Here is a 27,725-nt window from a genome sequence, read left to right on the forward strand (position 1 = left end):
ATGATGGTACCGAGCAGCAAGAGCTGGGAGTGGGTGGGCGCTGGTTCCACATCAGGGCAGTGTCAGCAGAATCCGAGGATGGTGGGTGTCTTCTTCATTAATCTTCTCACACTAGGAAGAGAATACTCCGCTCACTTACGAAGGTCTTTGATGAAGCTGCAGAACTTATGGAAGCAGCGGACTGTGGGTACATGACCCCGTGATCCTGTGTGTGCCCTTTGGGATCCGTTGGGGGAGCATGTCACAAAGGCATCTCCCATGGGCAGGCCAGTGCCACTGTGGCCCCGAGGGAAACTCTGTGTGAGTTGTTGAGTAAATTAGCCATTTTGAAAGACAATCAGATAAGCAGGATTTCCCCCTCCCCGCCCAGATCTGGGCATTTGGCAGATATTTTCTTGAAAATGAGCCCAGTAAACTTGAAAATTTCCAGTAAAACTGTCAGCATTTCATGCCAGTGATAAAACTTGAGCTTGTGAATGAAAAAGAAAGCATTTCAGAAAACTTGTATCTTCCATAGCTGCCTACCAGCTCACCCAAGCAGAAGTTTTCTGATGATAGTGATTGAGAGTGATAGTAACAAATATTTGATGTTGTATGCTGAAACACATCACCATGTAGACCATTCACATTATCAGTAATTCATTACTCAGTAATGAAGTCCTGGGTGGATGGATACTTCCTCTGTCTCTGCCCTGGCGTTTGCTGATTGCCTTCACCTGGCCTGGTGCGATGGGAGACTTTTTGATGGTGTCCTGGACATGCTGGCTGTCCCATTAGGAAGCTCCATGTGATAGGTCTGTTTTAGCAGGGCCTGGGCCTGGTTAGATGGAGCATATATGTTCCACTCTAGGCTGTGGGCTTTCATTCCACTAACATCTTCATTCCCTGAGCCTTTGTGTGATGATTTGGGTGCTGCCAGTTTGTGTTGAATTCCTGCACCTGAGAGAGGGCAGCGCTGCACTGTGTGACCAGGCTCACCTCTGGACCTGTGCACCCCACTGGATAGAAGGAGGGGAGACACAGGCCTTGCTGAGCTGGCTCTGGTGTGGAATGGGAGTTGGGACATCACAGGACTTCTCTGCTCCCATTTGGCAGAAGGGTGGGACAGGAATCCACCTGTGGAGGGGCTGTGGGAAGTTGTGAGGTTGTACTGTTGCTGCTGCTGCTGCACGCAGATCGCACCTCGCCTGGGCCCTGGTTGCAGAGCAGTGCCCAGAAGGTCTGAAGCTTCGCCCGGACTCTGCTGCCGCCCAGGGAATGCAGTGGTGGGACTTAGACCTCCCTTGGTTCACGGGTGGGTGGGATGCTGTTTGTTTAGCTTTCCTGGTCTTCTGGTCACAGGGAGCAAGCTTTCTTGACTGTTTTTTTAAGTTTAAAATGTTTAATTCTTGGTAGGGAAGTTAATAATTTTACAGTTGAGTCAGAGCAGACAGATATATTCAGCCTGACGGTTGATTCAGGGTAGAACTCTGGTACCTGGCTCTTCGAGCACTCTGGTGGCACACCACAGGAAGCTCATGCAGTTGGGTGTTCCAAAGATTTCACTGCGGAAGAGGCTCAGGGCCATGAGGTTTCTAAAAGTCGAGCGCTGTTCTCACTCCCTCCCACTCCTGAGTAGAAAATGGAATTTATCTAAGGTCTGAAATGGTGAATGATGCAAAGAAAAGTGTCGCTTACAACAGTCCAATTTCCCACGAACATTTTTTTGTTCTTCCTTCTGATTATTGCACATAAAATCCAGTAGGAGTCATTTGTCCACCCTTCAAAATTCTACTAAATAAGATGTGTGATAAGTAGGCCACAAAATATAAATTTCTGGGAAAGATTGATAGCCCAGAGATACACAATTTCTTCCTTTTGTGACTGTTGGGAACTGATAATGATTCCCCCCTGACCAAAGAGTGTATCGCATTACAGTTTATTCACTAGAAAGCCAATACTTAGTATAAAGTACTTAAGTTCTCTTTCTTCTCCTCATCTTTCTTTTCTTTCCTTCCTTCTTTCCTTCCTTTCTCCCTCCCTCCCACTTTCCCTCCATCTCTTCCTTCCTTCTTTCCTTCCTTCCTTCCTTCCCTCCCTCCCTCCCCTCTCTCCTTCTTTCTTTCCTTCCTTCTTTCTTTCTTTTTTTGGTAAAAGACAAAAATATTGAGAATAAATTATACAGGTCTCTAGACATTCACACAGTGAGACAAAGGAGGGTATTCTCACGAAATTATCACAAAGGTGTAATAGCTATGCACATGTGATCATATAAAATAATATTTATCAAAATGAACTCCAAGAAATGAAAACACGAGGTTTTTTCCCTTTGTTGCTGTTTTTGTTTTCGGTACCTCTTGCCTTGTTTCTTCATTTATCTGTCTTTGGAGGATGGATGGGGGACAAAGAAATGGTGGGATGAGGGTGAACAGATGCAGCACTGGTGCTCACCAGACACCGTGTTGAAAGTGAACTGCATAACTGTGGAAGGGGCTGAGAAGGAAAACCTGCCAGAGCATGAGGAAGGCGTGTCACTGTTCAGAAAGAAATGTCGCGTTACTGGATGCACGCAGCTGTAACCTCTCCGCACATCACCTTTACCACAACAATAAAAAGCAGATTTGTCTCAGCCTGCCTTTAAAAAAATTTCTCCATACATATTTTTAATTTTAAAAAATTATCTCTACAGAAGTGGCAGTGTGGCTCAAGTGGTAAAGTTCTAGCCTTGAGCACGAAGAGGCTCAGAGACAGTGTCCAGGCCCTGAGTCTAAGCCCCACTACCGGCCAAAAAAAATCAGAAAAATAATCTTTAAGTAGTTGCCAATTTACAAAGCAGGTTTTGCATGTAATATATCGTGACCCATATAACCCCCTTTAATCCATTCTTCCTCTACACACCCCTTCCCTTATTCTTCTTAATTTTTGTAAGATGTACATTGATTGGACTCTTGTCTGTATTTTCCTCTTCTTTTCTTCATTCTTCTACCATGTTCCCCTAGACCCCACCCCGCCCCTTTCAGCTTTCTGCTTCCTGGTATTTTCTTGTGCTGAACTGCGATTTTGGCTTTCTGAGGAATTACACTATTTGCGATCTCCCTCAAATCTAGAGTATTTCAGTTCACACATTGTTGTACACAACATATACCGAGTACTTATAAGTCTGTAAGCTAAACTTAGCTTCCTTATAGAAGGGAAAACATATATCCTATGTCTCTCTGGACTTATTTCACTTAACATCATTTTTTCCACGTCTTTCCAGTTCATTTTTTTGTGATCCCTAGCCACAGGTTCTTGGTTCTAGTTTGGGGCATCTAGAAATAAGAGCAAACCCGGGACTCAGCACTATCAAACCAAACTGTCTCTCTTCCCAGATCCCTCTACCTGACAATTGCATTGTATCATTGACCGTTGAATAATTCCAGGGATATTTAGAGGAAAAGACCAAGAGAAATCTATCTTTATTCAGAACCTGCTATAACTGAGAATCTGAAAAATAAAGATGACAGAGCCAAGTTGAACAATATTCAATTTTGGCATAGACCATTACCATTCACAGTTCTATATTATATTTATGTACAGGAATTCTGCTGGAATATGAAAAAAGTGGAGAACTGAGGACCAAATCCATAGATTTGCTTGAGCTCAGTTCTAGGTAAGTCAGCTATAGGATGCAATATGTATTTTATATCAAAATACATGTCAGAAATGTTTACTGGTTGTTTGTGGCTCACATAATTCTAGCTACTTATGAAATGGAGATCTTGAGGATTAAAGGTAGATAGAGAAAGAAAGTTTGTGAGACTCCATCTCCACTTAGCCAGCAAAATGCAGGCTGGAGGCGTGACTCAGGTGGTTTGGAGGTGGTGTGGAAGAAAGTTGAATGAAGCCCTAGCAGTAGCACGTAAAAGAAACGTTGGAGGTGGTTGGCGGTGCGATTGGTGAGCCCGACCCCGGGCGGGGCTTGGCCGCCGACTCCCCGCGGGCAATGGTGCTGCCGGTGGCTGGTTCCCAGGGCCAGGCCTCTGCCGGCCGGCCTTCTGCGTGGGTGCGGGGCTCGCTGTCCCGTGGGAGCCCAGGTGAACTTGAACTCGTGCACCCCCGGAGGCCCAAGCAAGGGAGCGTCTCCCGGTGGACAGCGTGAGCGGAGCGTGTCCCGGGGAAGTCACGAAGCAGAGCTGAGAATGTAATTCCTGGAGTTGAAGCAGCCATGCAGCTCTCAGTGGACAAGCATGCTGTTCATGCATGAAGAAGAGATCAGAAGGGGAAAAAGCAGCCAGTTCCTTAAAATCAGTTAGTCACTGCACTGCATCAGGACTGTACATTTCAGACATATTTTCATACCATATCATTTCCTGCTCCTTGCATCCTGGATGAAGCAATCGGTGATAGCACAAGGCCTGCAGAGGATAGATGATGTGGAGGAACAACTAGAATCATGTCAGCTATCCCAAAAGGATACCATGCTGCAGAGAAATGGAGCAAATTGAAATGTGGTACCTGGAGCTCTGTTGTTCATTGTTGTTCTTGAGATGAGATATCTCTGCAGCCCAGGTTGCAGGCTTCCAAGTGCCACCACTACTCCTGGTCAGTGGCTATTTCTAATACAACAACAACAAAATCTACAATACTTTAAATAATGCAAAATAAAAGCCATTTGTATAGTTTCAAAAAAAAGAGAGAGACTTATACTTGCAATTCTCACACTACAGAGGCTGAGGCCGGATGCTCGAGAGTTCAAAGCCAGTGGAGGCTAAATGAGACATTGTCTCAATTTCTTTCTTTCTTTCTTTCATTTGGAAAACTCTGATAGCGTGATAGGTGGATGAGCTGTAAATTCTACATTATTTTAAAAATTGTTCTACGATGTATTACCTCCTGCTTGTTTCAGTGGGCTGTACTTGGGGGTCTTGATGAGGAGATGGTGGTAAAAAGTAGTCATTCTAGAAAACTCTAGCATCCTACTTACTTCTGCTCTACCCCATGCCATTTCCTGACTTGGGTGATTTTTTTCACCTCTCTGAGGAATCTCTTGAAGAACAAGATGGTACTTTTTAACAGTTTCTCAATCTATATAATCTCAATCTCTATAAAGCAATGTAGTTCTGATATAATGAACATATACATGTGTATATATATGTAATTTCTGACATGCAAACTGTTTTCTGGGTGATTTTCAGCACTGATGTTGGGGCCTTGGTGGAAGAGATACAGAAAGTAGAGCCCCTGATCACAACATCGAGAACGCAGCAGCTCACACTGCTAGTCCAGAGGCTGCAGGAGAAACTCGCCCAGCACAGCGACCACAGCTTCTACCTCTTCAAGGTGAGGCATGCTTCTCAAAGGACCGGGGAGGCGAAGGTTGGTGAAACAGTCGATGCTTCATTCATTTCTCTTCCCATAAAAGCAGAACTTTTCTCACTTTATAACGCTTTTTTGAAGAAGAAAAAAATACTTGTTGTCTATTTCCATGTCTCATGTGTATGTGCTAAGATTAAGTTACAAAAATCATTTGTTGGGTGAATGAATGAAATTCAAAATGTTCTTCAGATACTAAATAAAAATTTGTAGCAGGGTCATTGCCATTAGGTGAATTTTAAGTTATTATTGAAATTATTGTCTAGCTAGACTAATCTTAAGGAGTTGTGCTTCATAATGTATTGACGTGGTAATAGATATTCTTATTTGCATATGGTCTGTTCCATCTGATACAATATATACAGGAGCTCTTTAGTAGGTGTCGGCTGTGGTTCTGGGAGAGGGTGAGGTGATGGCTGTCTTACCGGGCTTCCCAGCAGGTGGCACTGTTCCACTTCAAATACACAAATACAAGCTCCATCACTGACTGGATAGCGTTGGGGAAACTGAACTGCTTTTGGTGATCCTGGGGCTTTGTATCCAGAAGCCTTGTGCTCACCAGAAAGGTGCTCTACCACTTGATCCATGCCTCCACATTTTTATTTAATTATTTTGGGGATAGTGTCTCGTGATTTTCTCTTGGCCTGGACCGTGATCATGTATGCTTCCTACATGGAAGTCATACCCAGCTAGGAGAGAGTTTTGTCACTTTTTTTTTGCCTGAGCTGCCCTCAAATTTTGATTTTTTTTTTACCTCCCAAGTGTCTGTGATTACAGGAATGAGCTATGTCTCTGGTCTTAAAAAAGGAACACTTTTTTTTTTTTTTTTTTTTTGGTCCAGTCGTGGGTCTGAACTCTGGGCATGGGCGCTGTCCCTCAGCTCTTCAGCTCAAGGCTAGTGCTCTACCACTTGAGCCACAGCGCCACTTCCGGCTATTTTCTTTTTGCTTATGTGGTGCTGAGGAATCGAACTCAGGGCCTCAGGCATGCAGGGCAAGCACTCTACCACTGAGCCACCTTCCCAGCCCCAAAAAGGAACACTTTTGATACTGAAAAGGGAAGCTATTCCTCTGATACAGCTGACGTAACCAGACATAACCAGCCTAGCCATTCACAGGTGATTCACGCCTTTGAATATTGATAAACTACCTACTATGTGGAGATTGAAAAACTGGTGACAAATATTCAGTCAGGAAGTTTTAGGATTCAAAAACCAATAGCACATCATAACGTACATATAAAGCATAGATAGTGTGTTTCACACAAACAGTGTTCATAAATACACGTAAAAACAAATACGATGTATAAAAATTGTAGCAAATTAATGCTGCTTAGTATCTTACGTAATGGCTACAATTTTATCCTAAGAGAAATTGTGGATAGCAAACCCAGAGCCAATTATGTCCTGCAATTATCTGTATGAGCCAAATGTTTGGTTTGTCTTAATAGATTGTCCATTTGTTACTTATAAATTCGACAGCATTGAACGTCTTCATTCATTGGAAGTTAAAAATTAATGAATCCAGTTTAATATGGTGTGACTCCAAAATAAATGGTGTTTTCTTGCATTGAAGGTTCTCCGGGCACACATCCTGCCGCTGACAAATGTCGCTCTCAACAAATCTGGCTCATGGTAAGTCTCTTTTTATTTCGATTGTGTAGCAATCAAATTATAAAACCATTGCTGGGGTTGCCAAGTAGTGCAATTACTTATGCACCTCATGTATTCATTCCTCTGGCTTCAGTGTCCTACTTAGTACAGAGGAAACTTTAAGCACTTGTTCTCAGTGCTCTGAGTTTTCTGTTGTATTTGTGGACTGAGATCTCAGGAAGCTGCAGCTGTGCATTATTTAACTCAGGGGGTGAAGCTGTGTTCTTCTTGGCCGAGGGAGCTGGGTAGCGGCTGCTTGTGAGTGTTAGTTCATTCTCCGTCTAGCCCAGGGGCTGAGACCAAGTGGAGAACTGAGGTGGAAGCTAGAGCGGGAAAAGGGAGACCAACATTCCATGGTTGGAGAATGACATCATTTGTAGAGATAAAGTTTCATCAAGTGGTACACATGATTTAGTGACAGAAGGAATGTAGCCATTCTAAATGGAATTCCTCTTGTGGTTTCTGATAAAGAGGGGGTTTTAAGTCAAAGGGTTTAGATACTGTTTTCCATTTGCTCTGTATTGCACACATAATCTCTACTATAAAAGAACAAAATGAGCTGGGCGTGATGGCTGATCTCTATAATCCTGGTAGCTAGGGAGGCTGAGATTGAGAAGTTTGTGATTTGAGGCCATCCAGAAGAGAAAAATTTGTGAGACCCCCTTCTCAGCTGATGCCTGTTCTCCTAGGTGTAACGGGAAACTCTTCAGGCACGTGTGCAGGCAGGATGCAAGACCCTGCCTCAAAAGCTAAGCAGTGATGACCAACATTAGTGGCCCACACCTGTCATCCTAGCTACTCAGGAGGCTGAGATCTGAGGATCATGGTTCAAAGCCAGCCTGAGCAGGAAAGTTTGTGAGACTCTTATCTCCAATAAACTACTCAGAAAAAGCCAGAAGTGGTGCTGTGGCTCAAAGTGGTAGAGTGCTAACCTTGAGTGAAAAAGCTCAGGGACAGCACCCAGGACCTAAGTTCAAGCCCCGTGACTGACAAAAAGCAGTGAAGGACAGAGGCCTGGCTCAGCAGTTACGTAGTAAGGCCGGGGCTTTGTGTTCAAACCTCAGAGCTACCAAAACACACAAACACCAAATGATGGAATTATCACCCTACAGACAAAATACAAAGTCTTTTTTTTTTAATTTTAATTTTTAGCAGTACTGGGGTTTGAACTCAGGACCTTGTTTATCTTGTTTGTCTGCTTGCTTGCTTGGCACTCCACCACTCGAGTCACATGTCCAGCCTACTTTTTGCTGGCTATTTTTGGAGATAGAGTCTTGTGGGCTTTCCTGCCCAGGCTTTGAACTTCCACCTTCATGATCTTAGCCCAGAGTAGTAAGGATTACAGGCGTGAGGCACGAGCACCAGGTTCATAGCAGAGTCTTCAGGAACACGCTTCTGTTCTCATCCTGTGTTCTTCTCCCTTGTGTTAGCTTTATCACAGGAAGCTATGACCGGACGTGCAAGGTGTGGGACACCACATCGGGGGAGGAGCTGCACACCCTGGAAGGCCACGGCAACGTGGTGTACACCATCGCCTTCAACAACCCCTACGGGTCTGTGCCTCCATTCACTTGATCCTTCACTAAGTCATGTGTTCAGGCCTCAAGCTTGGGGACAGGATGGGGAGGGGGGAGGGGGGAGAGGAGGGGGGGGAACAAGGGAAGACAGTTAAAATGTCCTGGCTGTCTGCTATACCACTGATGGCCTTCCAGAATCTCCTTCAATGTTTAATGCCCGTGGAACAGGTATAGAATGAGGAGTTCAAGGCCAGTCTGAGTCCACAAACAGCTGTGGTAGTTAGGGCAGATGGGTGGGTGGCTCTGGACGCCATGATACAATGTACTCCACAGCTTGCTTCTCCATTTGGAAGTAATGTTCAGTCTGTGGCAGCTCACGGCTACCTCATAAGTAACAGTGCAAATACAATAAGAGGTTATTTTTCAAACAACCTCTGGCTCGATGTGTCTGGGGCACACAATGTTTTCTGTCCTTATGACCTGTGATTCTAAGCTTAGAGAGAGATACCTGCATTTGTTGACCAAGCCATGGTTTCAACTTTAATTACAGAACTTGATATGAAACTGTATTACAGAAATTGCTGTGTTAAAATGTTCCATACACCAATGGAATGGAAGAGTGTGGAAAGGAGGCTGGGTATTTTTTTGTTTGTTTGTTTGTTTGGTCAATCATGGGGCTTAAACTTTGGCCCTTGGCCCTGTCCCTCAGCTCTTCAGCTCAAAGTGAACTCTCTACTACTTGAGCCACAGTGCCACTTCAGGTTTTCTGATGGTTTACTGGAGATAAGAGTCTCACAGACTTTGCTGCTCAGGTTGGCTTTGAACTGTGATCCTCAGATCTCAGCCTCCTGAGTGGCTAGGATTAACAGGCGTGAGCCACTGGTACCCAGCTTTTTTTTAAATTCTTATTATCTTTAAGTAGTTCTACATAAGAAGTGCCATTTAACAAAGTGTGTTTGTTGTTCTCAAAGGTAAATCTTGGGGGGGGAATAGTGTTCCTAAATGAAATTATTGGAAAGAGTGAGGTTCATCTAGACAGCATCTTCCAAAATCCTGGGAATATTATGACTCGGGTTTTTTTTCAGAAATGTTTCTCATTTAAAGAAAAGAAAGCAGGATTTATAGAGGTTTAATAGAGGAAGATGTTCAGTTAACTCATACCTCGTCGATTCTTTAGCTCAGTCAATTCAAAGGCCTCTGTCACAGATTGGGAAATGAAGGTACAATGGAATAAAAAGTTAAACACACATAACTTTTTTAAAGCACTTGTCCACCAAGAAATGAGCTTTCACATCAGTGAAGCTGGCTCAGTATTTCTGGCCTATTTCCTAAGGTAAATGACCAGAGCAAAGCAGCAAGTTCTTCACAAGTTAAGAGGAGAGGGAGAGCATGGGGATTCCTCTTGATCTGAGTGCCCTTCCAGGAGATGTGAAATTAGAGCCTCAGCCTGAGGGGCTCATAAGTGGTGGGAGCCCAGGACCCCTGGAGCATGGACTTTGGCTGCTCAGGGTTTCCAGGTGGCACCATCCTCAGACAGCCCCGTGGCCAGTCTCTCTCATGAGCACTTTACGATGGAGAAACCAAAGGGGCAAGGTCACAGCATCGTGTGTGGTATGAATGTTCTTCGTCCTGTAGGGCTGAGTTGCTATGGAGTTTATGAACAAAGGGCAGGAGCGATGAGCATGCTCTTTAGAAGATCTTCTTGGCAGAGAGAAGGTGTTGGGGGCATTGGCAGTGGGAAGCAGCAGGAAGCAAAGTGCTTAGTAAGGATGGAGACAATGAACATTGTCAGGCAGAGTGGCAGAGGGAACAGAGGGGCTATCGAGATTAGATGTGCAGCCTGGCACTGGTGGCTCACACCTGTAATCCTAGCTATTGAGGAGGCTGAGATCGTGGTTCAAAGCCAGCCTGGGCAGGAAAGTGCTTGAGACTCTTATCTCCAGTTAACTACCAGAAAAGTGGAAGTAGTGCTGTGGCTCAAACTGGTAGAGTGCTAGCCTTGAGCAAAAGAGCTTAGGGACAGCGTCCAGGTCCTGAGTTCAAGCCCCATGAGCTAAAAAATAAGAAGATCAGATGTGTATAAATAGAATTTTTTCACTATAGTTTCTGGAAGTGATACCTAGGCTTAGAAATTACACTTGCAGAGCACATCACTTGAGGTGGTACTATCCACCCTAATTGGAACACTAAAACAGTAAATTTAATTTTTATTTTTACTTCCTAGAGAATTATCACATTCATAATAGTTTATTATACCATCTTGTGGAGGAGGAAATGTGATTGGAATTATAAGTGACATTGTTTTATGGCTGGTATAATTCCCATTTCATTTTATCATGGTGCAGTCTCCATTACATAAATACCATGTCTCTTAATGGTCTACTTAACAGATATGCTCTTTTATTTGGTATCTCTTGGGGAATAAAATTCTCTGGCAAGTCTAGGCAAGAGGCATTCTAGTAGATTCTGTTAAAGGCCCCAGGTGAAAATGCCCACTGTTCCAGTTGTGCAAAATCTCTGATGATTTAGTTGTGTGCAAAAGTTGTAGTTTTCATGGCTCCCTGTGGCATGAACATTTCCACAAAGTGAGTTTAAGACAGCCATCAAAGAATAAGATGGAGCTTGTGTTGTGTTCATGTGTGTGCACATTCACATCAGCTCATGTACACTCACCTGCATGTTCAGGTGTGTTCATGCGTGTGCATGTGTGTGCATGTCTCCTTATGTGTGTATTTATGTGTATGTGTGTGTGACAAAAAGTGTGTTTTTACGTGTTTTTTTTACAGTAGGTAAGGTGTGAGTTTTGTTTGTTTTCTTTTTTGTATTGTGAAAATACTGTACAGAGGGGTTACAGTTACATGAGCAAGGTAATGAGTACGTTTCTTACCCAGCATTGTTGCCTCCTCCCTCCCACCTCCTCATCTACACTCCCTGCCCCAGCCTAAATTGTAAAGTTCGTTTTTTCGACATAACGTCTTGTACATTTCATTGTTGCAATGGGTCTACCTGTATCCCTATTTAAACAATTCGTTTTTTTCCCTTCCCTTCCCCAAATTATACCAACATCAAATACAGTGAAAACAGGGGTTATAACATGAGGGAGGGATATACAAAGCACAAAAAAATCACTTAAACCCTGTTTACCCTGAAACTTAGTCCGAGCTGGTCTTCAACTTGCACTCTTCCTGTCTCAGACTCCCAAATGCTGGGATTACAGCCATGTAGTGCTATGTATGGCAATGAGTAAGTTTTGATTCAGTAAAGCAATTCTTAATCAAGATGTTGATATGAGTAGCATCTTTTATGCAATGGTGTCATAAGGACACAGAGTATACTTCAATAGACATACGATAGACATTGGTCAACTACAGTGACCACTGGATACTGATGAGTCTCAAGGGAAGAAGGTTGAACAAATGGACGGAAATGACCACGAGGGCTTGAGCTTACCTTGAGCAGAGGTCGAAGGTAGCAGCAATAGGTGGGAAATGTCCAGGTACCCTGGGTTGGATGGCAAAGGGAGAGGCCATTGCAGAAATTCTGCATGGGCAGCCGGTCTTGATGGCCGGAAGGACACAGAGAAATGTGTGGGTGTTATCTAAGAAGAGCTGTTCCTAGAGCACTGGCAGAAGGGACCTTCAGCCCAAAATGACCAGAGAAGCGCCCTGTTGGGGGCTGGCACCAGAAGAATAAAGCAAGACGCCAGTGTTGTTATGGACAGATAAGTTCTGCTACTGCCTTCAGCTATGCAGTTTGGGTTTAAGATCTCTTATACCTTCAAACAATGAGCTTCCTCCGTAAATGGCTGGGCTTGGGGGCGGCAGAGCGTTCGCCCAGCGAGCCCCGAGTTTGAGCTCAGCATGGCAGAAAGGAAAAACCAAAAGCATTGTTGAGTCTTAAAAGAGAAAGTGAGGCGTGGCTACCCATCTGTAATCCCACCATTGGGTAAGCTGAGGCAGGAGGATCGTGAGATTGAGGCCGGCCTGGACTACATAGTGAGGCTCCTGTCTCATAAACTAAAAGTTCATTAATTAATAAGTTAATTAAATTTTAAAACAGCACCCAAAGATAACTGTGAGGACATTTTGATGACTTGCTGTAAATGATAAATGTGGGCTAGGGGTAAAATAAGAAAAAAAAATACTGCCAAGACCCATGGTTAACCGGTGTAATCCAGTTCTTCTTCTTGGGTAGGGAACATAGCCTAGCTACAGACTCAATATGGGGTGTCTCTTGCCTGAAAGTGACTGGTCTTTTATCAATCTGCTCTCGGAATTCTCTTGCAAAAAGAATAATACAATTTTCTCAGGGAGTTTCTCACTGCCTAACTTCTCAAAGCCAAAATACCCACTGGCTAGAGGCTTTTTGCCTCTCTTTTAATTTTCTCCTCTTATATTCATGTTATTTGTCCTTTATAGCTATTTACAGAATCTCCCCAGGTTTTGCCGTATTTCATTATTTTAATTAAGAATTGATATGAACTGATCCCATAAAGATGAGGCATTATTTTGTTATTCATTGAAACAAATATACTATTGATTGTCTTTTTTTATTAATTTTTTTTTAATTTTATTTTATTTGTGAACATGCTGTACAGAGGAGTTACAATTACATGGGCAGGATAATGCGTACATTTCTTACCAAGCATTGCAGCCTCCTCCTTTGTTTACCCTTCACATCCCTTCCCCGCCTCCCCCAATCCCAATCCTTCTCCTTCCCCCCCTTCCCCCCCCCCCCCCCCCCCCCGCACCGACGTTGTAAAGCTCGTTTTGGACATGACAACTTGTACTTCTCATTGTTGCAACAGGTCCACCTGTATCCTTAAACAACTGGTTTTTCCCCATCTCCTCCACAAGTTATACTGACATCAAATATAGTGAAAGCAGGGGTTATACTGTGGGGGAGGGACATACAAAGCAACAAAGAGATAATCTTATAAATGCATTAGAAACACATGCATGAAAGAAAAAAACATTAAAATACACATCTAACGGTTCATTTTCCTGACATCACATTATCTGACCTTTTCTGCTTGACTCATACATATACTAGATATTACAAATAAGGGAAACCATGGGTATTGCTTGTCTTGAAAGTGAAGTTATGTCCGCATCTGAATGCTTTTTGTCTTAGTCCAATGGATCATGTGAAATGCAATTGAGTATGTTTTAACATGCATACTTCCAAAAATTGCAGAGACAAAATTGCCACGGGGTCCTTCGACAAGACTTGCAAACTCTGGAGTGCGGAGACAGGAAAATGCTACCACACCTTTAGGGGCCACACGAAAGAGATCGTGAGTATATTAAACAACTTGTCTTTTCCTTTTGTCTTGCTTCTTAGCTTATCTGTCTTTGGGAGGAGGGTAAGGGGGGACATATAAAGGGTGGGAACAAGGTGAACAAATGCAGGAGTGTTGCTCATTGGACACTATGGTGAAAATGGGTGGGGACTGGAGGGAAAACTTGGGAGTGAGTGAGGGAAGGGGTGACATTGTTCAAAAAGAAATGTATTCTTTCCCTGACTTATGTAACTGTAACCTCTCTGTGCATCGCCTCTACAATAACAATAATATATAAATATAATATATATAAACATAAATGAATTATATGTAGATGTAATTTATATACTATAAAATTAAGAAAAGTAAGGGAAGGGGTGGGGTGGGAAGGAGGGAAAATGTACCATTGATTAAGATGCATTGTATTTATGTACTGCTTTGCTAAATGGCATCTTCTTTATACAACTACATCATAATAATAAGAATAATGAGAAAAATAAGAAGGAATTTTATATTGTAGCTCCTTGTTAGGATTCCATCTTGGAAGTAAGGTTGTAGATTTCATTTTCAAATTCAGACCCATACTGATCATAGCTGAGAGTGTTGCTGTAATTTAAAAAGAACAGTAGCTTGCAGTAAGGATGTGATAAATGCACTCTGATGTGATCAATATATCAGTATAATATCCAACCTTACTTCTTGCTTTTAATTTGCTAATCTTTAAAGAACTGATTCTGCCCAGTATGGAAGATGTGGTTGTTTTTTTTCTAAATAATAGCTTTTAAAATAATTTTTTGTGTGTCCTGTAAAACAAGCCTATTATTTTGTGGCCATCATTAGAATTTGCATTTGTATAGACAGTCTGAGTCCCTAAATAGCTTCCATTCCTAGGAGGCCCTTGCCCTCCACCAATTAGTGAGAGAATTGGCACCCTGCAGAACAAGCCATGGGTCTGGAAAGTAAACAGCCTGCTGATTTTAGGAGCAAACTGCTTCTATTCTCCATTCAGATTCATGGTGTATTCATCTAACAAGAACACATGCTGTACCCAAGGAACTCTGCAGACCCAAGGGGCCCCTGCGCAGCACTTCCGGTCCAAAGCCCTTGGCCCCTGGTAGCTTAGTTTTGCTCCTAGTCCTAAGTGATAGTTTCCCATCTGAGGGCTTAGTTGAGGATGCTGATGCTCAGAGAGTACTTTTCCCAAGGTTAAAGAAAGACATATTCCTTGTCTTTAGAGAGTGGCTATGTCATCATACTTGCTTGGAATTTTGAAAAGATGTTTCCTTTGTATAGTTCCTAGAAAGAGAGTTATGGTTTGATAACCAAGTACCTCTATCCAAGACATAGTTACTAAGTGTTAACTATGTGTGAAGCTGCTAAGAAGCATGGAGCAACTACAATATTTTCCCCTAGAGATCTTTTTGATTGGGTCACAGAGGCTTCAAGGTGTAGCTTCAAAGATGGGTTGTAAGGCTGGTAGACACGGACCAGCATTGAGAGGCTATGGGAAAGCGTAGCCATCAGATGTCCTTGGGCAGGGGGGGTTGAGGAAAGGTTTACAGAGACATGGCAGCAGGCCAAAGGAACAGCACTGGGCAGTGGCAGAGGTGTGCACCTGTGATGTGTCCTGGCAAACCCGTGGGGCTCTGTGTCCGGGAGTGAAGGATCCCTCACATCCATCCCGGGGACCACGCAGAGGCAGACAGGCAGAGGAGAAAGATTATTACAAGGTTTATGAGAGGAGCCATATTTTCCCCCGAGAGGGAGCACATGGCAGCTTCCACTATCTAGGTAGCAGCAGGGTCTGGGGGTAGGAAGTGGGGTAGATGGGAGCTCAGGTGGGTCTGGGCAGAGAGAGGGAGGGGCCAGCTGTATGGCTGGAGCTCCAGGGCTGGGTGGAGCTGAGGACCAAAGGTGAGCATAATACAAACAGGGAGCAGGGCCCAGTCAAAGCCAGGAGTAGCTGGCATGGGAAAGGTTGGCAAAGGCCACACTGTTAGGTGGAAGCAAGAAAACCTGGCTTTATCATGCAGATAATGTCACATGTTTGAGAGTTCTTCCATTGAGGGGCAGGGTATGCTCAACTTGGCCATGTGAGGTTGCTTGTGTGCAGGGGGAAGGAGAGATTGGGATCATGGGTATGGACCAGTTGGAGATCTTGTTGCTCTCCAAATGTCAAATATGAAAGGCCGGCCAAAGGCAGAGGAGGAAGTCATGAGGGGTTTTGAGAGCAGTGACAACAGGAGTTCGTTGGCATGAAGGAATCCAGCCTTCCTGTGTTTGGGAATCATGGGTCACTGGCAGCGGCATGGACAGTTCTGCATAAAAGAGGTGTCCATTTGTGCCGATTGACTCGGGAGTTTTGGGCAGATTGAAAGAAGTAGTTCATGTGATACCCAAGTAGGAATCTCTTTGGCAGTTGACTCTTTGGTCCTGGCATTGGGAGCGAGGAAGCCCTGGCCTCCTGGGGCTTTGGGAACCACTGAGCAATGAAGGATGTGAATGGGGAGAAGACTAATGGAATCTGGGTGCGTTGGGCTTTTTGTTGCTGTTTCCAGTTATCGATTTCAAAGTCTGTTCTTCTAAAATGTTTTTTTGTTTTGTTTTGTTTCCATTTTGTGTAATTTAGGTGTGTTTATCATTTAACCCTCAAAGCACAGTGGTAGCCACTGGCAGTATGGATAGAACGGCCAAGTTGTGGGATATTGAGAATGGAGATGAAGTGTTCACTCTAACGGTATGTGCACAATTGTTGGCATGCTTGCCCTGCGTGCCCATTTCTGTTGGCATTTTTTGGTACAAAATGAACAGTAACTTAGAAGGCGGTTTTGAACTACTGATCCTTGTCTGTTACGATCGGTCTGCTGACTGTCCCGAGAGACCTGGTAAGGATGATTGAGAAGTCAGACAATCTTTTATTTTGATGGACGCAATGTTTTCAAACACATAAACTATAACTTGGAACCTGTAGTTGTCTATTGGGCTAAGAGGAGAGGGGGCCTGTTTGGGAGAAGCAGAAGTAGGGAAGCATCCCAGAGGATTATTTACAGGGACCACAGCATACCCTCTCTTCCTCCTTGCCTGCCAGTCTTAACCCCTTCTGTGTCTTGGGTTGCTTGATCCATGCCACCAGCCTGGATTTTTGCTGGCTCTTTTGGAGTTAGAGTCTCATGGATTTTTCTTTTGGGAGGTCTGATGTGGCATTGACCTTCTATCTTCCAAATCTCAGACACTCAAGTAGCTAGGGTTACAAGAGCCACTGGTGCCTACCCCCCCAAAACATCTCTCCTGCATCAAAATGAACTTGCTTTAGGTGTGTAGGTACATAATCTTACTGTGCACTTGTCACCTAATCTAGTTGTTAGAACATTCATATTACTCCAGGAAGAAACCTGTGCCCATTTGTAGCCAACCATGCATTTCCTTCTCCAGAACTTTTCCTTTCCTAGCAATTGCCTAGATTGTGACATTAGATGTACTTGTAGGATTTGTTATATCACTTAGTAAGCATGACAAATACTGTTTTTTTAGGGACATCTGGCAGAGGTTATTTCCTTGTCATTTGATACCTCGGGAAACAGAATCATCACAGGGTCCTTCGATCATACAGTAGTCGCGTGGGACACCGCAACCGGAAGGTAATTAAATTTTTTTGTCATTATCTTTAATTAGTGTCAAGGGGTTTCCATTCAACATGTCAATTTATGAGGACAATGTATCTTGATCAATGTCACCCCTCCCGTCATTTTGAATCATGGTGAGCAGGCTGAGAAGACTGTGGTACTTCTTAGTTTCAACTTGTATCTAGTAATTGTGCTGTGCATTCTACAGAAATAGGACATACTAAAAACATTGAACTACTTAATTCTCTGCTGATAGTTGTGATCCATAAAATAAGTGCTCCCTCAGAGTTCTGTGCAATAATGGCAGACAGCACCATGACAGGAGATTGAGCGACAGCCTGGTTGTGTAACTCTGGCACACGCATGTGCTATCTAATCAAATCTCCATGACTTCTTCTATGGGATAGGCATGTGTATCATGAGCAAATGAAACTCAGTTAATTTTCCAAATTTAATGTTGGTCCAAGATCTTCAATTTTCTTCCTCAGGATTTTTGGTCTTAGTTTAAGGAAGTCAACAAAATTAGCCTCCTTGTATTGGAAAAGTTCACTCTTGGACTTGTGTGCATTTTGGTGGAGTGGTTCATTCTCACGGGAACCAACCAAGACACACTCAAAAAGAAATGAGAGGAAAGGAAGTTTTTTAGTCATATGGTGTCTAGTTTCTAATACATTTTTTTTTTGTACATGAGAACACTGTTAGGGGTCAGACTACCTTCATTGTTTAAGAAATTATTAGAAATATGCTTATTATCTTTAAAAATTGCTTGTCAAGGTGATGTACAGAGGGGTTACAGTCACATAAATAAGGTAAGGATTACATTTCTTGTCTAACTTGTTACCCCCTCCCTCATTTTTCTCCCTCTTTCCCTCCTCTCCCAATTCCCCACCCCCCAAGTTTTACAGATCATTTCCAACATACTGTCTCGTGAGTATCGCTGTTGCAGTGATTTCCCCTTTGTCCTTTGTCTCACCATTTTGTTGTTCCCCTTCCCTTCTCTAATTCAGATAAATGTATATACAATACCCAGAGTGCCAAAATCAAACACAGTGACGACAGGATAAAGCATATGGGAAAAAGCACAAAAGAAACAAAGAAATCATGCAGTACATTGAGAACAACTTTAAGTAGCTGTGCAGAGGAGTTGCCATTCAGCGAAGGAGTTTATCAGTGCAACCTGTCTCGACCATCATTGGCACCCATCCCTGCTCCCTTCTCTCACTCTTCTTAGTTTTGTAGGATATGCATTGAATTTCTGACTGCATCCCCCCCATTTCTTCTCTTTATTCATCTTCCTCCCTTTCTTTGACTTCTACCCCACTTCACCCTACTTCTTGCAAGTACCAATCTTCTGGTGTTTATTTTGTCTACCTTTTACTATTTCTAGGGAATTACACTATTTGATTTCTCATGAATCTACCATATTTCAGTCAATACATTTGTATATATTTGCATACTACCCAATGTATTTACGTCTACATTTATAAATGAATTCTAGCCTCCATGTATGAGGGGAAACAATCTTGGCCTCTCTGGGCCTGTCTTCACTTAGCATAATTATTTCTAGGTCCTCCTATTTCTTTGCAAATGATACAATACCATTTTTTCTAATAGATAAGTAAAATTACATTGTGTATACACACACACACACACACACACACACACACACACATAACACTTTCTTGACATATTCATCCTTTGAGGGGCATTTGGGCTGATTCCATGCCTTGGCTATAGTGAATATTGCTTATATTGAACATGGTTGTATTAATGGCTTTACTGTACATTGGCTTATAATATTTGAGATAAATGTCCAGGAGTGAATTGCTGGGTCACAGAGTAGTCCTGTATTTAATTTTTGAATTTTTTGAGGATCCTCCATACTGCTTTCCAGAATGGTTGAACAAGTTTACATTCCCACCAAGAGTGTATTATGGTTCCCTTTTGACTACATCCGCTCCAGCATCTGTTCCTGCTTGTTTTCTTCGCATTGGTCGTTCTGACTGTGGTGTCTATCAAACATTTTTATTTCTTCTGAGAAGTCTCTATTTAGCTCATTAATTAATTGGGTTGTTGATTCTTTGAGCATTTAGTTTTTTTCAATATCTGCACATTCTAGATATTAGGCCATTTTCTGATGTATAGCTGACAAAAATCTCCCCATCTGTAGGCTGTCTTTTTAGTTTGTTAGCTAGGCCTTTTGCCATGCAGAAACTTTTAAGCTGGATGTAATCCCATTTATCCAGCTTTTCTTTGATTTTTCTGTGCTTCTGCATCTTCGCTCAGAAAGTTTCTAGTTGTACCAAAGAGCCCTAATGTTTTTCCGCCTCCTTCCTGTAACAGTTTTATGGTTTCAGGCTTTATACTGAAGTCTTTTATCCATTTTGATTTGATGTTGGCTCAAGGTGATTGATAGAGATCCAGTTTCAGTTTTCTTCATGTGTATAATCAATTGTTTCTACCCATTCCTTTCTGAAGTTTATCTGAAGTAGTATTATTAATTACTAACTTGTTAATTATTAATTTATTATGAAGCAATATTAGTGTTTTAATCCTACACATTTATTATATACAGTGTGATAATTTGATATATGTTCTATGTGTAATGACCAAGAAGGGTACTTAACATTTTCATTTCCCCAAATTTCTGCACACTTACTAATGTACAATAATTGTTCATGTTTTTATAAGTTGCAGTGCAGTATTTCAGTATGCACATAATGTGCACTAATCATGTCATAAAATAGATGGAACTGGAGGATATTATGTTAAGTGAAATAAGTCATAGAAATGTTACCTCTGATTAAATTTTAGGTACATTTTCATTAAAATTATTAGCTTGCTTTTGAATGTAGCAGAACCACTTGGTGTTTCAGCATTAAAGATACTTTGTTCACACTGATGAACTTAATTTCTTTTTCATGGGTGTATGCCATAGTAAGAGCCTTTCACCAGTTTGAATGTTTTCCTTCCTGTAGGAAGATGTACACCCTCATTGGTCACTGTGCGGAGATCAGCAGTGCAATGTTCAACTGGGATAGCTCTCTCATATTAACAGGCTCCGTGGACAAGACCTGCATGGTGAGCTCAGGAAAGAGCTTGCTTTATAGTATGTTAGATAGCCACAAAACACTAACAGATTGCAAAAATAGTACGCAGTTAATACATATATATATATATATATGTATATATATATATATATATGCTAATTTATTTCAAGTGTCAGGTTTCCCAAGTTAAAAGAAACTATAAAGTGCTAAAACAAGTTAAATTGCACCAGGTGTAGTGAAGATCTTATTTGTTTTTTTTATTCTTTAAAAAATTAATTAATTAATTTTTTATTGTGAGAATACCATACAGAGGAGTTACAATTACATGGGCCAGATAACGAGTACATTTCTTATCAAGCATTGTTGCCTCCTCGTTGTTTCCCCTTCCCATCCCTTCCCATACTCCTCCCCTCCCCCACCCGATTCTCTCCCCACCCCCCATCAAAGTTGTAAAGTTTGTTTTTCGACATAACCACTTGTACATCTCATTGTTGCAATGGGTCCACCTGTATCCCTAGTTAAACAAGTTGTTTTTTCCCTTCCCCTCCACAAATTATACCTACATCAAAAACAGTGAAAGCAGGGGTTATACTGTGGGGGAGAGACATACAAAGCAACATAGAAATCATCTTATAAATATGATAGAAACAATTGCATGAAAGGAAAAAAAACAAAAAAAATTTGAATAGTATCTTGGGGTTCATTCCCCTAACATCACCTTATCTGACCTTTTCTGCTTGTCTCAGACATATACTAGTTGTTGCTAATAAGGGAAACCATGGGACCTATGTTTCTTTGGGCCTGGCTTACTTCACTTAATATAATTTTTTCCAAGTCTTTCCATTTCCTAACAAATGGGGCAATGTCAGAAGATCTTATTTGTAAAGGACATCCTTTGCGTGTGCATGTATGTGTGCATGAACATGTGTGTGTGTGTGTGTGTGTGTGTGTGTGTATGTGTGGTGGTATTAGAGTTGGAACTCAGGGCTTCAGGATCTTGATTAGTGTTTTTGCTCATGGCTAGAATTCTACCACTTGAGCCACATCTCTACTTCGGGAATTTTGCTAGCATTTTAATTTTTTTGGTGCCCATCCTGGGGCTTGAACTCATGGCCTGGGCACTGTCCCTGAGCTCTTTTTTGCTTAAAGCTACACTCTACCACTTAAGCCAGAGATCCACCTCTGGTTTTGTGGTAGTTAATTGGAGATAGGAGTCTCATGGAATTTCCCAACCAGGCTGGTTTTGAGCCATCATCGTCAGATCTCTGCCTTCCCAGTAAGTAGGATTACAGGAGTGAACTACCAGCACCTAATTTTTGCTAGTAATTTGGAGTTAAGAATCTCAGATTTGTCTGTCCAGGCTGGCTCTCTGATTTCAACCTTCTTAGTAGCTAGGTTTACATGCATGAGCTACTGGTGTAAGTTTAAAAGTCACATCATTTTTGGTTAATGTCTTGCTGTTCATTTTTAGATTTTGTGATTAGCCTGATCCTTCTGGCCTCTGAAGTTCAAAAAATGGTTTCTAAATTAGGGATGGTGGCACCCATCTATAATCACAGTAACTGACGAAGAGAGGTAGAGGATCATGGTTCAAGGTTGACTAAGGGAAAATTGCTGAGACCTTTTCTGTTAAACAAACTAAAAAGCAAAAGGGCACGGGGGTGTGGCTCAGGTGGTCAAGGCCCTGAGCTCATCCCCAGTGACTCTGCTTCCCCAAAGGTAATTATGACTTTATACTCTGGAATTACCATTCAATTATTTATTAATTGCAGTATATGCTTTTCATTTTCTGGCATTGTGGTTTTGGATTAAGCCTTTCTTTCCTATGTTAAGAGGGGCCTTTTACTCCAATCATTAAAGCACATACTTAGAAATAATTTTTTCTTTTCTTTTTTTTTTAATGTGGTGATAGATTCAAAGTACCTTGCCTTTGTCTTTTTTTGCTGTGACAAAATGCACTTTGCCGCATGATTGGCTGTGGTGGTCTCTTACCATAAGTCAAGGTAAAATGATTTGAACGGTGAAGCTCGTACTCAGAGTTTGGACCCAGTTATTTAATAGCCATAAGCATGTCATAAAGGCCACCTTCACATTTCAGACAGGAAATGTGTTTCTCTTTTTCTAATCATAGTTGTGGGATGCTACAAACGGGCGATGTGTGACGACGTTAACAGACCATGACGATGAAGTGCTGGATAGCTGCTTTGATTACACGGGGAAGCTCATTGCCACAGCTTCTGCAGACGGTAGGCAATCTATGCATATACATGCATAACTTATGGCTTTGCTTAGATGCATATGCATGATTCTAGCCCATAAGGCATCTTTCTGAGATCCTCTAAGGTGGAAACACCATGCATCTTATTTCCTTAATGACCTGTGTCACTGCAGGGTGTCCATGCCATATTTTTGAAATTGCCGTGATAGCATATATAGTCCGTGTGTCACCTCCTTGATAAGATAGGAATGGTGTCACCTTCATCATGGTAAGCCCATATTATCGCATGCTCTGGGTCATCTCCATGGTGGATTTTGTTTGATGCTATCCTGTGTCAGCTTCATCAGACAGGCCAATACCATTGCTGGTACTATGCTAAATCTGAATGATCTCTTTACAACCAATGCTCCGCTCTACCACATCGGTCAAGTCTTTGTGATAAGCCCATGTGACTGATGTTTTGCACGATCTTTGGTTACCATTTATGATTCTGTAGAGTGCGTATGTCATGCTCTGGTAACTATGTAGTTAGTGCTGTATTAATTCCAGACAGCCCACCTATGATGCTGTATCTATCTACTATCTCCATGTTGGTCAAGGGTAACAGCAATACTGTACTTTTTATTGTCCAACAATCATGAATTATTCTGCTCTGGGTTTGTATCATGTCCTTGTGATTACGTTTTATCTTCTTGTTTGATGCTATACTATGTATCATGTACTTGACATATTTAAGATTAGAATATCTACACTCTTTTTTAGGACAGTGCAAAATACTACCATGTGCGTACAATCTCTATGTATATGATGTCATTACATATGCCTCATTTTCCTGATGATGAGTTAGACACAGCACGGTGCATCATATTGAAGATGCTTATGCTTTGCTCACTACCTGTCTCGTGAAACTTGCTTTGCTCCTTTTTCTTTCCCTTTACAATTTTTTCTCTTGTTGCCATCACCCATTTTTCTAACTTGGAACTCCCAATCTTTTCTAATAAGGGACATACAGAAATTCCTTCTCACCCACTTATGCAGTGGGAACACATTTAGAAGATTAAGTGTGACTCTCACCACAGGCAAGAAGACAGCACAGAGTTTGTGTGTCAGAGGATAGATATTTAGGTAATTCAAGATCTTTGGTCCAAAATTCTACATTTCAGATGAATTGACACATATCCCACCCCTCTCAAAAAGGGACAGCAAGAATTTATTGTACAGCCACAAGAAAATGCATTATCAAATTGGAAGGCCATGAAGGCGAAATTTCAAAGGTGAGTTGCTTGTTCATTTGGAATGGTTTATTTACTTTCAAATGTAAATAGTACGCTTAGCGGAAATAGGAAAAATAGATTAGGAATTCTTCCTTTGACTTTCATATTTAGCCATTTGCCTCTTAAAAAGCCTAACATATTTATTCATGTGGAATAAGCAGAGAAATAATGTGGGTTGGTCTAGAGAAGACACAGATGGAAGGAAGATGCGGAGTCCAAAGGGGCATCATTTATTGTTGCTAATAGAGAGACATGAGTGAGGAAATGTATGGTTTTACCTAATCTATGCCATGTCCTTATTTGATTATCTCTCTTTCTTTCTGATTTTTGTCTTTTTCTGAAACATAGTTTCTATATGTAGATTATGTTTACCTTAAACTCAAAATTCTCCTTTTTCAGTCACCCAAGTACTAGATTACAGATGTATACCACCAAGCCCAACCTGATCATCATTTTAACATTCACATCCATTTAAGTCAACTCATTAGACCTCTTACAGAAACATGTGCCGCTGAAAGGATTCTCTGTTGCTGCCTGTAGTTTTCAGATATGTCCATTTATGGCAGTGAACTTCCCTTCTGGTCTTTGAACAACTGGCAGTTAAAAATTCATCAGACTAGACAAACTTCACTTGTACGTAATTGACTTTAATAGGAATATAAGACTTTCATCTAAACTGGGCACCAGTGGCTCAAGCCTATATTCCTAGCTACTCAGGAGGCTGAGATCTGAGGATCACGGTTCAAAGCCAGCCTGGGGAGGAAAGTTTGTGAGACTCTTATCTCCAATCAACCACTAGAAAATCGGAGCTGTGAAAAGCATGAGCTGTGGCTCATTGAAGGAGTGCTCGCCTTGAACTGAAGAGCACAGGGACAGTGCCCAAGTCCCAGAGTTCAAGCCCCACGACAGACAAGATTTTCAGCTAATTTTCTTTTTATATGTAAAATGCAGTATCAATAAAATAGGTCTCTTTGGACCAAGATATGAAAATTTGTTCGATTTTTATCATTTTCCCTTGAAAATCAGTTACCTAAAGGTGTAATTAGTTAATTTGTTTCTATGTGCAGGCCCTGGGATTTGAATTCAGGGCCCTACTATTGTCCCTGAGCTTTTTTTTTTCACTTTTTCTTGAGGGTAGAGCTCTACTACTTGAGCCACAGCTTGGCTTATTCGGATCTCAACCTCCTGAGTAGCTACAGGTGTGAGTCACCAGTGCCCTGCTAAATGGTTTTTATTTGTAAACGTGTTCTCTTTCTAACTTCCCACGATAATTTCTAACAAACATAAGAAACTATAAGGAAGCATTGCATTCAACCACTGACAGATTTTAGTTAGTTGAAAATACTTAATACAGCAATTTATGGAGCTTATGAAGTGCCTTTTCTGCTTCTAGTAAACATTCAAGTTTATATTATGCCCCCCGCCCATGCTGTGCATTCTTTTCCACGTGTTCTCTCAATTAGATGCAATTGAGAAAATAGTTTCTGGAAATACAGAATACACGATATATACAATTATCTAGTCTGGAAAATCAAACTCTGCTTTAAGATTTTGCATGAACAGTGTACCCCCAAACCTACTCACAGCACAGAGCCACTTGCTCAGGGACTTGGGATTTTCATGGGTCATCAGAACACACTAGAATTCTGGGCTGTGGGGCCTCTCATTTTTCAACTCTGCCCATATACTTGTTCTCACATATGAAGTTGTATTTGTCTTGTCCATATTTAAATGTGAGCTTGATAGTTTCAGGTTTCAGAAGGCTCTGGCCAGATCTGGAACTGCCCTATGCTCTGTTGCTCTTCTTCCTTCCTCTGAGCCTTTGGTGCTGGTGCCATTGCTCTCCAGCCTGTCCATGCTGGTTGCTCTAGGAACCAAACTGCCCTCTGCATAGGCTGAGAGGCAGTTAGTAGCATCGGGGGTGGGAAAGACCAAGATGGAAGGCAGGATGGAAAGGGAGCCTAGGCCAAGCTGCTGAGTCTGGTTAGGTGATTACTGACATGTCTGGCATTATTCTTCAACAAATATACATGTGTTCTTGTGAATGTGTGAATACAGTTGTCAGACTCTGTATTAAGTTTATTATGCATGTTAACTGAACACATTGCTTATGGAATTGCTATCTGGTTATGAGATTCTTATGGTGTGCAAAGCTAAAGTATTTATTCATGCATCAAACAGTTTTCAAGAGGTTCTGCTCTGCTAGGCACCTTGTGCAGGTGCCGGCGAACAGTGATGATACATGATACAGGACCCTACCCACCTCAAGCCTTCCGCCACAGAGGAGGGGCCCTACAGGCGTAAATGCGATTCCCCTCCTTGCCACTCAGATCACAATTGACACTGCCTTGCACAAACCTATTCATGGGAAGTGCTATTCTGTATGCAGAAATAGACCAGAAAGGCCTTTCCTGTAGACCTGGAATGCTCTCATTCTAGGTCCCTGAATGAAGGGGCATCTGTGTGTTCTCTGTTACAGAGTCATCTTGTGGAGATGACATTGAGATTTGTGTCTGACAGTCTGCTTTATGTTTTCATTCATAGCAAGACCCTACCTCTTTGTGTGGGGAATGTACAAATGGCCAGTGTGTTTTGGTTTTCATCCTTAGAATTAGGAAGGGTGGGCAATTTCCATGTGGGCTTCAATGTTCATAGTCCCTACAGTATTTTTCCCATCAGGAAACAATTATACCAGCTGGAGGAGGCGATTGGTGTTTAGTTATAGCTCCATCTTCTGATAAAAACCTTTTGAGACCATTTCACAAACTTATGACCTATATTCCTTCCTTCCTTCCTTCCTTCCTTCCTTCCTTCCTCCCTTCCTCCCTCCCTTCCTTCCTTCCTTCCTTCCTTCCTTCCTTCCTTCCTTCCTTCCTTCCTTCCTCCCTTCCTTCCTCCCTCCCTCCCTCCCTACCTTTCTCTCTCTTTCATTTCTTCTTTCTTTCTCTTTCTTTCCTTCCTTCCTTCCTTCCTTCCTTCCTTCCTTCCTTCCTTCCTTTCTTTCTTTCTCCTTCCTTCCTTCCATCCATCCTTCCTTCCTTTCTTCTTTCTTTCTCCTTCCTCCCTTCCTCCCTTTCTCCCTTTCTCTCTTTCTCTCTCTCTCTCTTTCTTTCTTTGCTTTTTCTCTTGCAGATTTCTTTCAACCCCCAAGGGAACCGGCTCCTGACTGGCAGCTCTGACAAGACAGCCAGAATATGGGATGTCCAGACTGGCCAGTGCCTCCAGGTTTTGAAGGGGCACACTGATGAGATCTTCTCATGTGCTTTCAACTACAAAGGCAACCTAGTCATCACAGGTATGTGAGAAATATCCGCAGTGGACCTGAATCCCTTTTTAAGTGAGCTGCTAGAATTTCCAGGCTAAATACTTGCAGGAGCTCAACTCCATATTCCTACTCCCTTTTCTAGAATATCCTTGGCATATATCACTGATTCCTGAATGTAGTCACATTTCCATTTGGTGGTAGCACTCAGAGGGGTTGGGTGAGGTTGGTTCCAGATGTCTTGACTTGAATGCTGTGAACCTGCTAGATTTATGACTGGCTGGTATAAGGGGGAATAAGACTACTTTGAACATGCATGAGTTTCTCATGGATGCTGCCACTAGTATAGATGCTGAGCATCTAGTGTGTTTAGTACTCTGCTAGTCGTTGTGATCCAGAAAATGTCCACTTGGCAAAAGAGAGAATAAGGTGAAAAATGGTAAGGGAATACGTTCTCTCAAGTGCAATTTCTTTTATTAGGTAGCAAGGATAACACCTGCAGAATATGGCGTTGA

General features: G+C 42.1%; 1 protein-coding gene across 1 annotated transcript; it reads left to right on the forward strand.

Moving 5' to 3' along the window:
- On the forward strand, positions 1-27,725 carry Daw1 (dynein assembly factor with WDR repeat domains 1). Its single transcript, XM_013020118.1, has 13 exons — positions 1-187; positions 3,559-3,631; positions 5,157-5,301; positions 6,909-6,967; positions 8,416-8,538; positions 13,699-13,798; positions 16,413-16,520; positions 17,315-17,421; positions 20,385-20,487; positions 22,588-22,702; positions 23,872-23,948; positions 27,081-27,243; positions 27,691-27,725. The coding sequence occupies exons 1-13, from the start codon at positions 1-3 to the stop codon at positions 27,723-27,725; spliced, it is 1,395 nt and encodes a 464-aa protein (XP_012875572.1).

Source organism: Dipodomys ordii, unplaced genomic scaffold (genome assembly GCF_000151885.1).
Source record: "Dipodomys ordii isolate 6190 unplaced genomic scaffold, Dord_2.0 Scaffold1, whole genome shotgun sequence".
NCBI classification, from domain to species: domain Eukaryota; kingdom Metazoa; phylum Chordata; class Mammalia; order Rodentia; family Heteromyidae; genus Dipodomys; species Dipodomys ordii.

Excerpts from the sequence above, each read along its gene's own strand:
- Daw1 (XM_013020118.1), top strand. The coding sequence starts at position 1 with ATGATGGTACCGAGCAGCAAGAGCTGGGAGTGGGTGGGCGCTGGTTCC. Across the intron at positions 16,521-17,314 it reads ATGAAGTGTTCACTCTAACG|GGACATCTGGCAGAGGTTAT; the intron begins GTATGTGCACAA and ends CTGTTTTTTTAG. Across the intron at positions 22,703-23,871 it reads TGCCACAGCTTCTGCAGACG|GGACAGCAAGAATTTATTGT; the intron begins GTAGGCAATCTA and ends CCTCTCAAAAAG.